We start from the raw sequence: 12,995 nt of genomic DNA on the forward strand, positions 1-12,995 counted from the left end.
ATCGGGCATGTTCTGTCTTTGAGCTCACAAATAAAGACAGAATAAACCCGATGCTTTGTCCCCAGCGTGAGATGACACGAAACGATAGCTGATTTCACCATTTGTTCTTTGTTGTGAAAACAGTGGGCGAGTAGCAAGCGCGAGTTCGGATCCAAGCGGGCGGTGGCGTCTGCATGGATGTAGCCATGTTTGCTTCCTAAATCCAGCTACTGGCGCTCATGGCCACGGTCAGTTCACTGGCCCAATTTGCCGGCTGAGGCAACTGGCTGGAGGAAGGCCAGCTACGGTCACGTGATCAAGCATGGCAGCAATTATGCACCACTGCGGAAAGACCCCCAACGTGCAACGCTCGCCACTGACTGCGCATGCATGCGTATACGTGGGCACGTACCGTTGGGCAGAGACTTGTCGACGCCCTCGAGCTGCACCATGGGCAGGTAGTGCTTGGACGAGAGCAGCCGGCGGCGCAAGTGCAGGAAGCAGCCGGCCAGGAAGGCGGCGAAGCCGATGGTGTCCGCCACGCCGTCCACCATGTAGCCGGACGTCTGCCGCACGGACATGAGCCGCACGATGCCCATGCGGGAACGGGCAACCTGCCAGGAGCCACAAGAGGCTCGTAATATATAAGCTAATATAATCTACCCTACATAATAATAATAATAATAATAATAATAATAATAATAATAATAATAATAATAATAATAATAATAATAATAATATATGGAGTTTAACGTCCCAAAACCATGAGAGATGCCATATAGTGTAGCACTCCGGAAATCTTGACCATCTGGTGTTCTTTATTACGTGCACTGACGTCGCACAGTACACGCGCCTCTACCATTCTGCCTCCGTCAAAAATGCGACCGCCGCAGCCGGGATCGAACCCGCAACCTCCAGGTCAGCAGTTGAGTATACCCTAACCGCTACACCCTCGCGGCGGGCATACCCTACATAGAGGCTAACCTTCGCGACCAACAGCTGATTCGTAATAATAAGCGAAGCTCGGCTAATCTAACTCAAGCGATGACAGATAACGTGCATATGCCGTTCGACACCAGGGACTAGTGCGCGCGCGCACGTCAAATTGGAGGCGTCGGGCAGGCTTGAGAAATAAAATGACACGCAGGCTTTGATAATACCATAAATATCTCTTGCGAGGAATAATAATTAATGTCTGCAGTATCACGCGCCAAGTTGACGGTGCAACTACGAGCCACGCCGAACAGTCGACTGTGGAGAACTTTGGCTTATACTGTAGAAAAAAAGTGACATCTGGGCTAGCTCGTCATAGATTTTTTTTTAACATCTTGAAAACAGCACATATTACACCACGGAGAAGAAAATGAACCAGAGAGGAGTTCAGTCCTTTCATATTTTCTTGTACGTGTTGTAATGCGCGTAAGCCTCAACCACCCGGGCTTCTTTGACGTGCGCCTAACTATATGCACACGGATGCTAATCACCCGGGTGCTGCCTCACGTCCGGTTTATACTTAACCCGCCACGTCTGCACCACTTTCAGTTAGAGCTGACCTAAGATAGGTGTATTACGTACTTCAACTCGCGGTTCACAAATAATTGCCATGTGGGTGGAATAGGCCCCGTGTGACGCTGTCTTCAATAAATTTAGTCACATGCTTGTATAACAAGGCTATATACTCGGCATTTCAAGGACACCGAAGATGCTTTGTTAGACGAATCATTTCGCCGTCAAGGTTGCGCACCGTAACGCTCGCGATTACAGCCGGGACGTAAGTAGCCGTTCGTCCGACCGCATCGATCGTCGTAGAGGCCTTAGCCGCAAAGATATTCGCCACATCCACGCACCTGTCCGTCGAAGGCATCGAGGAAAGTTCGTAGCGTCATCAAGAGAACGGCGAGCCGCTGCATGGCCAGACTCTCGGCCGTCACCACCTTGGCGGCGGCCAGAGCGCTGATCACGCCCGCCACGCTGATCATGTTCGGCGTGATGAAGTAGAACACCTCCGTGAACCGCGTCACCTGCGAGAGGGTTTTTTTTTTTACGCGTTTGCGAACAAATCGCGTGACATCACAGACAGATTATTTTCGCTAAGTGCCTCAACATGGCGGCGACCATGCCTTTCCTTCTCATTAGAATGTGTCAGTGTAGGGGAGGACCATCCCCGCGTTCTTTCGTGCTACCCCTGCAGCCAACTTTCTTTTGTTCGCCTGCCGCGCCAAGGGCGAACGCAGAGGAAGGGCAGGGGGCGCCGGCACTAATACGAAGTCACCGTTTCTTGCTGCACGCGTCAGAGTACGAGTTCAAGCAGCACGTCAGCCAGCTGGCGCCACATGATGGCTACCACCTTTCCTTCCTCCGTGGTGGCTACCATGGTGATGCCAATGACGCGAAAGGAGCAAGGACTGCGCCACACTTTTGCCAGGCCTCGAGGCGTAGTTTGAATTTCACTTCGGTTGGGGAATCGAAGGGGGAGGGGGGGAGAATCTAATCTCAACCACCATATGCATGTTCTTGTGCGCGTTTGTATGTCTGCATTTACATATATAAACAAATGCGGGAGTGGGAGGTGCGTGTAAAAACTTTAAGGGACATAATTACATTGGTGTACGCACAAGGGGCGCCAATTCTGCCCCATACCTTTACAATGTCGGACCTGTCCCGTGATTGTTGAAAGAGCAGGTTTAATGGCGACGCATGTGTCTGGACAATAATGACAGCCGAGGGACACTGGATGACGTTGCATTATAAGAACTATCTACTTCCCACCTTCTACCGCCCCGGACAGTCTGGGGGTGGAGGGTGGGGAGCAGGCCGTTGCGAGTTTCCTTGCACTAAAGAAAAAAGTGTGTGTGTGTGTGGGGGGGGGGGATGTAGTGAAACTTGGCCCCATACCTTTCGAACACTGCACACGCCTATATGCGTAAATGTTATGTTGGTGAGCTTAATTAAAGGAAAGTACCGGTTTCACCGCAAAAGCGAATCAACGAATGCGGTTGCAAAATATCGGAACGCCTCACGAAGAACGGCAAGCAGCTCGATACCTGCAGCTTATCGCTGAAGCACACAGAAGGACGCTAGAAAAAAAAAAAAACCTGCAGGAACTAACAACTGTCAGAGTTGTTACGTCTCAGTGTTTCAGCAACGCGCTGGAAGTGCCGGCAACGCAGATCCCGACGTTTTTATATATTTATTTTTTTTTTCATTTAACCTGAGGCGTGTGGGAAGGCCCCTTCCCGCCACATGGTGCCGTCTGACCCAAGGTGTTCACGGCGTTCTTTCTTTTTTTTGTACATCACGAATGGGTACAGAAAGGGGCCACTTTTTCGTGGGCGTCTCAGGGGCAGCTTTCAAATTGACGGAAAACGTAAGAGCGTTTCGTGATGGAAAACACGCTCAATCTCTTCGAAGACCCGCTTACCATCAGTGATAAATGGTGTAAATAGATTGCTATTTTGATTAACATGCCGTCGCAGTCATGGTGCGCGGTATAATTGTCTCAGGCGGCTCGCGTGTAGCGAGGGGTCGCTGGTTCGAATCTCTGGTAGACTGTCCTTTCTATGCATAAGTATACATATCCAGGGCATGAAGGCGACGACGTTAATCCGCCAAGAATATCTATATAAATGCAATCGCAATAAAAACAAAGTAACAATGTTGGAAAAATAACTCAATTTATTGTCAATGCAAGAGAAAAGAATTCACGTTACCTTCAATAATTCCTAATTATACGTCGTTATCTCAATAGCCAACAATATCCATCACTGAGTAGTATCACCACCTATCAATCAGCCATGAATGCTGAAATTCTCAGAGTATAGACGTGATATATAGTCTTCACAATTGAATTTGCAATCGCGTATACGTTTCTCGTCACAGTGTCCGTTCCGAATACCTACGCAGATGTCAGTGGGGGGGCGCCACTCACCCGGTCGAAGAGGTTCGCGAGGGGCGCGTGGATGTAGTTGTTGACCTGGTCGAGCATCATCATCTTGACCGAGAGGCCCGTGAAGGGCGAGAAGAGGCTGGAGGGCGCCGGCGTGGGCGAGGGTCCGACCAGCTGCAGGCTCTGTATGCGGTGGTACAGCGCCACGTCCATCCACAGGAAGTAGGTGAGCAGCGCGAAGGACACGAGCAGCGTGACCCGGTGCTCGTGCAGGGACGTCTTGCCGCCCGCCATCACGCCGCCGCCGGACACCCCGCGGCCGATGACGCCGTTCAGCAGCATGCCGCCAACGTCCGCTCAGGCCCTGCGCACAGTGTCACGCAAGCACACGATTAACTACGAGCCCCGCCGCGGTGGTCTAGTGGCTAAGGTACTCGGCTGCTGACCCGCAGGTCGCGGGTTCGATTCCCGGCTGCGGCGGCTGCATTTCCGATGGAGGCGGAAATGTTGTAGGCCCGTGTACTCAGATTTGGGTGCACGTTAAAGAACCCCAGGTGGTCAAAATTTTCGGAGCCCTCCACTACGGCGTCTCTCATAATCAAATGGTGGTTTTGGGACGTTAAACCCCACAAATCAATCAACGATTAACTACGACCAGGGGCGTAAGCAGATATCTTTTACGGAAAGCGGGAGGGGGGGTCTTTTTGATCGATTGACTGATATGTGGGGTTTAACGCCCCCGAAACCACCATACGATTATGAGAGACGCCGTCGTGGAGGGCTCCGGATAATTTCGACCACCCGGTGTTCTTTAACGTGCATCCCAAATCTGAGCACACGGGCCTACAGAATTTTCGCCTCCACCGAAAATGCAGCCGCCGCAGCCTGGATGAAAATTTCAGAATACGTCAAGTCTCGAGTGCGAGCGGAGTTGCGGGGATTTGTCGCACGCTGCAATTGCTTTCCCTCTTCTCTCGTCCCGGCTAACGCGCTGGAAGCTACTAAGGGACGCGCTGGAAGCTACTACTATACGTCCCGGGGGAAAGAAATTACGTCACACGCACAACATGACCTTGAGCACTTTCTTTTTTTTTCTTTCTGTCTGTCTGTCTGTCTGTCTCTCTCTCTCTCTCTCTCTCTTGAACGCGAAACTAACCTTCACTGAGATCGCGCACGCGCTAGTGGGGGCGCGCCCATCGAGGTACCGTATAGCGCGCGCGGGCACGTGACGGCCACTACGACGGGCACAATGCTCAAATTAGCCAATGGCTGAGGATTTGGGTATATGGCGTTGTCATTTGAGTATATGACATCATTTGTAGAGAGAAGGGGTAGCGACATTTCTATCTCTCTGTGGGATTTAAGAAGAAAACACCTGCCTATTGCTCAGCTATGAACAGATATAGGAGTGATGTTTTTTTTTATGTAACAAGGAAATCCAAATTAAAGTAGGGGAGCACACGAACATTGATTTTTAGCCACTGACCACCGGATAAGGCCCTGCAGACAGGCGTCAGTGGAGGGTGGAAAAGGGGGCACTTGCCACCGTCAAGCCACACCAGCTCTTGCCCCTACCCAACCTACACCAGCACTCACCCACTCCCCCGGCCATCATGCAACATTGATTTGCATTTCCCAAGACAAAATTCAGACAGCACTCACGGCCCTATTTGTAAACATCACCCCAATGAAGTTTGCTTTGATGCGTGCATGAAGGTAGCGCATCCCGACAGGCAGGTCATTTGTATATGCTTGCTATTAAGCATAGCGCACATATTTCCTGTTTAAGATCCAACGTGCTCCCTTGAAAGAGCACATATAGGATTCACCACAGATGTTGCTCCCCTTACTGGAGTACTTGCGTTATCCTAAGAAGGAGCAGGTGTATTTCGAAACCTAGTTGCTTCCATACTGACATACTATATGGATCGCCCCGCCGCGGTGATCTAGTGGCTAAGGCACCCGGCTGCTGACCCGCAGGTCACGGGATCGAATCCACGGCCGCGGCGGCTGCATATTCAATGGAGGCGAAAATGTTGTAGGCCCGTGTGCTCAGATTTGGGTGCACGTTAAAGAACCCCAGGTGGTCGAAATTTCCGGAGCCCTCCAATGCGGCGTATCTCATGATCATATAGTGGTTTATGGACGGTAAACTCTCCATATCAATCAATCAATACTATTTGCATCCTTCTTTTAATGTACCCACCCGCGGTGGAACCCGCGGATGGCATCGAATGTACCCACCCGCGGATGGCATCCGCGGATGTACCCACCGAATGTACCCACCCGCGGATGGCATCGAACCCGCTACCTGAAGGTAGCGGGTTCGATGCCATCCGCGGCGGTCGCATTTCGAGGGAGGCGAAATGGTAGACGCCCGTGTACTAGCATTTCTGGAGCTCTCAAATATTTACGGCGTCTCTCATAATCATATCGTGGTTTTGGGGCGTTAAACCCAAGATACTACTGTTATCTAATGTGCACACGCGTGCTATTGTCGACGTATATACGCACGTGAATGTGCATAGCGTACATGCACATCCATGTGCGTTTAATTAATCGTGTCGAACAAACATAAACGAACCCATCGAGCAAATAACCTTCTTTCGTAACCTCAAGGACTAGCGGTAACACGTCAGTGGCCAGGCGCGTATCCAATTTTTTTTTAATGATGGGGGGGGGGGGGGAAGGGCACCCCTTTGAAATGGTCATTTTACGCTCTCTGTGTCATGGAGAAAAAAAATGGGGGGAGGGGAGAAGGCCCGGTCCCGGCGTGCTATCCGTGGCTACGCTCCTGCACGTAGCGTAGCGCACGTAGCGTAGCGTAGCGTAGACCGCGCTATTGCCTGCGCATAGCACCCCACAAAGGCTCTGCGGGCGTTCATAAAGTCTACAGGCTGCAGAGAAACCCAGAGACTTAACTCCTGCCTTTAGCGACGGCATTTGCTAGCGGTGCATGTGCACGCGTCGACGTGATATTTTGTCTTGGGGGGGGGGGGGGTCCAAACTCGCGTTGCATCGCGGTGGGGGGGGGGGGAGGGAGGTGGTATCACTGATATCGCTTTGGTAGCAGGTGGGGTGAGGGTCGTCGTGAAGTGGTTTGACGGGGGTAGGTGCCCCTTTCGCCCCCTCCCCTGCCTGTTGACGCTCATGTAGTGGTGCATCCATGTATTTATTATTCCGTTCACCATATGTATCTAGTACCCACTGCGCGTGGCGGTTTGGGTATTTATCTCCAAAAGGTGGCATTTCATTTCCGCTCTCTACCTCTCCCTCTCATTTCCATGACATTGTGTCATGTTCTCCCGTGGGTTGTAGAAATTAGCGTTTTTTTTTTCCTAACCTCAAACTACAATATCTTGCCCAGAAATAAAGGTGCTGTCCCTTTGCTGAACTCACAATGGTTCAAGGGCCTCTTATAAGGAAAGAAAAGTTACAGGAACCCTTAGTTAATTTTAGCTTCGCATGATAGCATAATGAAACCACACTCGATTGAAAAAAAACTGTGCTAGACGTTTAGGAGATATTAAAAACAACATCTAATCCAGCAGTTCCCTTCACAAATGTCATTAACTGTAAACTAGTGAGCCATCAAAAAAATTGATCGCGCTCAATAACACACCACCTGCGTCCAATTTGACTCCCACAATAGTGTATTCTTCCTTTTTTTTTCTCTCTTTTGCTTTCGCGGTGCAAGCTAGCCCGCGTCTCATCCTTACGCACAACAGAACGCCGGTGGCACTGCAGTTCGGCTTCCGCATTAATAACTGAAGTGTGCAGAGAAGCCAGGTGGCGCTGACAGCATAATTACTGCGGGTATCCGCAGAAAACGCCACCTATTGGTCCGCAGTATACACCGCGGTAGAAGAGGACACAAAAAGAAGCAAACGCTCATCGCATGTGTCTATCTTGTTGCTGTTTCGGCGTGTCCCTGTGGTAACTTTTCTGACACCTCTTGCTCAAAACTCTTAAAACCAAAAGGATCGAGGGGCCCCGCTTTCGCGGTCTCGAATGCTGTTTCTAAAGCAGAAGAAAGTCTTAGCACTGCGGATGCTTTCCCAATACAAAGTTCCGAAATTGAAGTTCCTGCCAACATTTAGTTGGCACACTGTAAACCTGTTCACACCCTTAAGGGTGCTTTCCGCGTATATATCTAACATCCTACGATAAGGGTGTTTTACAAACCAAAATACCCCTGTCATAGGTGTTTTGACACCAGTCTGCACTCTTAAAACAGCCTTGTCATAGGTGTTTTCAAATCAGCCTGCATCATTAAAACACCCCTGTGGTGGGTGTTTTGAAACCAGTCTGCACTCATAAAACACTCCTGTTATAGGTGTTTTGACACCAGTCTGCACTCTTAAAACACCTTCGTCATGGGTGTTATGAATTCAATCTGCACCCTTAAAACACCCCTGTCATATGTGTTTTGCCACCAGTCTGCACCTTTACCCTTAAGGGTGCATACTGGCCTACAGTGGAGGAACTTTAATTCAGTAGCTTTAAGAGAGAGCTACTGCACTACGTCACGAAGGAAAGAAACGTACATTTTAAGGCTCCTTTGTCGTCGTTAGAAACAATGGTAATGAGAACTAATGCCGAGAATCTTATAGGAAGTGTTACTATAATTGTAATGTGAATGTCGAAGGAAGAAAACTGGACAAAAAGATGACTTGCCGCCTGCAGGGCCCCAACCTGCGACCTTCGAATAATGGCGTCCGACTGCTTTACCACTGATCTAAAGGAGGCAGTCATCCCTCCGTCAACTTTATAGGGTATATATGGGCTTTAAACATGAGAAAGTCACCCGCCACGGTGGTCTGTAAGCTAAGGCACTCGGCTCCTGACCCACAGGTCGCGGAATGGAATTCTGGTAGCGGCGACTGCATTTTTCGATGGAGGCAAAATTGCTTGAGGCACACACGTTAAAGAACCCCTGGTGGTCGAAATTTCCGAATACTTCAACCACGGCGTTTTTTTTTAATTATATGGTAGTTTTGGGACGTTAAATTTATTGAAATGTGGCGTTTAACGTCCTAATGAACCTTAAATCCCGGCAATTATATCAATTATTAAACGTGGGAACGTCAGTCAGCGCCGGCAGTATATCCTTTACGGTGAGTGTCGATCGATCGATCGATGGATCTATCTATCTATCTATCTATCTATCTATCTATCTATCTATCTATCTATCTATCTATCTATCTATCTATCTATCTATCTATCTATCTATCTATCTATCTATCTATCTATCTATCTATCTATCTATCTATCTATCTATCTATCTATCTATCTATGTATCTATCTATCTATCTATCGATCTATCTATGTATCTATCTATCTATCTATCTATCTATCTATCTTTTGCCTGTTGGCGTCATTATATATAACGTTCTTAGCAATTACACACACGTGCTTCAAAATTTCCGCTCAACACGGAGTCTTCCGTGCCTTAACAAAATGACTACTGCTAGTCTTCCAGAATTCGGCAATAATCAATTACTGTTGGGTTTTTACGCGTCAAAAGCACGATATCATTACTTGAGGCGCCCCGTAGTGGAGGGCTCCGAAAATTTCGACCACTTAGGGGTTTTTAACATTGTCACGGACGGCCATTTTTGGCGACACCGCGTCACGGCAATTAACGGGCGCCGTACTCCCCCACTGACCGTGAGAGCGGCGGGCGCATGAAAGGGAGCCGAGAAGTGCAGGATGGGTGCTCTTCTTAGAACGTCGCCGCCGACGGTTAATCCTTTTGTAACTGTGGCGGCGTCTGCAAGGTCGTAGAAGGCCGCGGTATACCCCGAACAAGAATTAGACTACGAGACGCACCGGCTGAGAGCCAAACGTTTGACCGTTCCCACGGGGAAAAGCGGGGGATGCGCTCTGGTGGCCAAGCCGTATGACAACAACCCGACAGGTTGTCACTCTCGCTAGTTGAGGGCCCTCTCCCAATTAAAAAAGTGCCACCATATCCACGATGTGAATGACGATGAGTGGGCGAAGCTCCGGAGGTAAACCTGGTAAACCATAAATTCTCCGTAGATTTTGCCCACTCGATTCTATTACAACGCTCCCCCTAGCGTACGTTGCCGCACAAAATCGAACGATTGCCTTCCACAAATGACACGCGCCGCATGTCACATCATTCCTATTTTATAACATCTCACATCTTTCATTATCAACTACAAGTACCGCCGTCTAGTTTATAACATCTTGCATCTTTTCATCATCAGCTACAAGTACCGCCATCTATTGAACAGTGCGACAACTAAACGAGATGGCTACATACAGGGTACGGTACCCCCATCTAGTGAACACTGTAAGAACTAAACGAGAGGTGGCTACATACAGGGGACGCACAGCCCACGCCTTAAGGAGCTTCGCCCCTAAAAGGGGTGGGGTCAAAATATTTTTGGGTCGGAGTTTCCTTCCATTAAACGCACATGATTGGACCCAGGTAGAGGTCTCTTGTCCCCAAGGAAGAGAGCGAGGAGACACGAGGGGGATTTAAGCGCAGGATTTTGCCCTGCTAGGCAGACTAGTCGCTGACCAAGATGGTGTAGAAACAGATCAACAAGCATCTCTTCTAGAAGTTTTTAGTGTGGCTCTGTATCGGCTGGCCACCTAAACTTAGCCGTTCGTCTAGTTGTGACGCGATATTAACGTCTGCAACGTAGATATCGGGACTTCGCCTCGAGTTAGCTCAACCTGCTCGAAGTCACCTGCAAGCACTAGCCTCCCGGAGCCACCAGCGTTGCAACACCGCCAACATCGCAGTCGTGCCAGAACTCTTTTCGACTTCTCGCATCCGATCGTCGGGGACACAACGCTGCCGGTCATCACACGTATGCCTTCACCTGTTTATATCTTCGAACTTTCTCCTCCGTCGTTCTATTCTTGCTAGTTTGTGTAGTTTGCAAGAGGTCTCTCTCGTAGGCTGATTTATTGTTTCTGTTATATATTTCTTTAATTGTATCAAGTGTCGATGTATTTTGTTAGTTGTATTGAAGTGTTGTATTAGATCCCGTGTGCTGCAATATCACTAGAGTAAAGTTGTTTTGTTTTCTCACGTCTCTGATCTCTTCACTGTCTCTGCTTGCGTACGGAACGAACCGACCTGCTGTCATTCCCGTCGCCGACTTCGCGCTGGCGACGCTAGAGTGGCAGCTTGTAACAAACATGTACACAACGTGCACACGAGCTTCTAGCCTCGATAGAAATACGACCACCGCAGCTGGGATTCGAACCGGCATCCTTCCGGTCGGCAGCCGAGCACCGTAACAGTAGTATACAGAACGTAACAGTATACAGTATGTAGTAGTATAGGTCTAGGCACGATGAGTCAGTTCTTATGACACAATTCAAATTCTTACATTTGAAATGCTAGTCTTTTTCTCGCCTTCGTCGGTGACGTCAAAGCCAACGTTCTAGTAACGTTGGTCAAAGCACTTTTACGATGCTCGTCTAGAAAGAAGCGTATGCGAATCGCCCGGATAGAGAAGAAGGTTGGCCTTACCTGACGTCACGGGCTACACCGACCAATCACGCGAGCATCGTCTCGCAAGGACTATCATGCGCGTATCGTTCAATTGCTGGAGTTGTCACCACCTAATTCGATTGCTCTGCTCAACAATCTCAAATAGATCTAGACACGACGTCGCTGACAAAAAGATTTAACCTAACTTCACTTCGAATTGCGCTCTTTAGCGAACTCAGTTTGGCAACTTATATAGCCCTTATATAACGTTGTTGCAGCAGTCTACATAAGACGAAGTGCTGTTAGTGGTGGATACGGAATTCGACGCTATGCAGGGGGCGAGGCGGGCCTCCCGAATCGCCCGTGAGTTTTTCTTTCCCTTCGCTTGCGGCGTGACGGGTTAGAAAGCGCGCAAGCCACACTGCGAAAGCACACGTATCCCCAGAACTCCACTTGCGTAACAAAGCTAAGAGCGCACGCTACCTTTGCAATGTTACTACGGTGTCCCTCTCCACAATGCATTAGGATCCCACGACACGTTCGACCGGGCGTCCATGCGGCATACGTAACGACCTATTTACACAACTCGTCAAGCGCACAATGCACCAGGCGCGCCCACACTCGATGTGGCTCAACGAAGCTCTAGTCGTTTACGGCACGCGAGGTTGCCCACAATGCGAGCAAGTGTGTTTCCTTACGCGCGATGGGCGAGCCCAATGGCTCGCACAATTAGCGTTGATGCCGAATACTTTGAGATACATATAACGGAGACCCCGGCTAAACACAAGGCTTGCAAAACCAAGGCCAACGCTATCCATTAAGAAACCACGCAGCCAGGAAGGTTCACTTCGCGGCTATGTCTACATGTCGTACAGAAAAGTCGAAACACAAAGGCCGTGGGGCCATTCGTATATACATGCACGACCATGTGTGTATATATATATACACACACACCGCATCGTTCATTATGCAGAAAGGCCATTGCAGCGGTAAAAGCGTGCTTCCACCCGCGATGTCGTGCAAAGAATCCATTTCAACTTCCACCCTTGCGAGCGGAAAGAGAGGGCGGAAGAGTGACCTGTGGCCAAGCGAAAGAAGCAACCTCGCACGAAACGAACAATCCGCGGTTCGAGCCTTTCACCGAGGGCTGACGCGAGTCGCGTTGTACGCGAAGCACCATTAAGTGGTCGCCGCTAAAACGCCCTCTCGGGACAACCGTCGGAGGCGAACTTCCGCGTAGTAAATAAATGACTGTGCGCTCAAACAGGTGGCGCCACGCAGTGTTCCTGGGCGTTGCTGGGGAACTTACACGCGCAGGGAACGGAGTAAATGGGATCTCTTCAAGTAGTGGGGAGAGCTTACGGAACACGCGACGTCAACACGTCCACGCCGCGAGCGGTCAGTCTACGGCGTTTTTGTTTACGAATTCGTAAGTTGTTAATGCGTAGGAGTGGACACAAACTCTCATTTTACGGGCGGGGGAGGGGGGGGGGGGTCGCTTGAAGTAACACCGGATGAGGGGCCTGTAGATGCCTCCTCACTTTTTTGTTGTTGACACGAAAACTTCATCACAGTATAAGTACTGTTAACTTGTGCTCACAATAATTTTACTCATTCGTCCTAGTTGGTGATAGGAGGTGTACGACATGC

At 49.5% G+C, this 12,995-nt stretch overlaps 1 protein-coding gene across 4 annotated transcripts in view; it reads right to left on the reverse strand.

The window, feature by feature from the left end:
- Nucleotides 1–12,995, reverse strand: part of Cpes (Ceramide phosphoethanolamine synthase) — a 91,704-nt gene that overhangs the window by 12,674 nt on the left and 66,035 nt on the right. For all 4 annotated transcript variants that reach the window (XM_075875549.1, XM_075875550.1, XM_037431709.2 and 1 more), the window contains 3 exons: nt 3,908–4,229; nt 1,827–2,000; nt 392–593 (listed from right to left, as the gene is read on the reverse strand). In XM_075875549.1, the coding sequence (XP_075731664.1) occupies nt 392–593; nt 1,827–2,000; nt 3,908–4,207 (676 nt within the window). In that variant the 5' untranslated portion in view covers nt 4,208–4,229. The remainder of the gene's footprint in view (nt 1–391; nt 594–1,826; nt 2,001–3,907; nt 4,230–12,995) is intronic.

This window comes from Rhipicephalus microplus, chromosome 10 (genome assembly GCF_043290135.1).
Source record: "Rhipicephalus microplus isolate Deutch F79 chromosome 10, USDA_Rmic, whole genome shotgun sequence".
In the NCBI taxonomy this organism is placed as follows: Eukaryota; Metazoa; Arthropoda; class Arachnida; order Ixodida; family Ixodidae; genus Rhipicephalus; species Rhipicephalus microplus.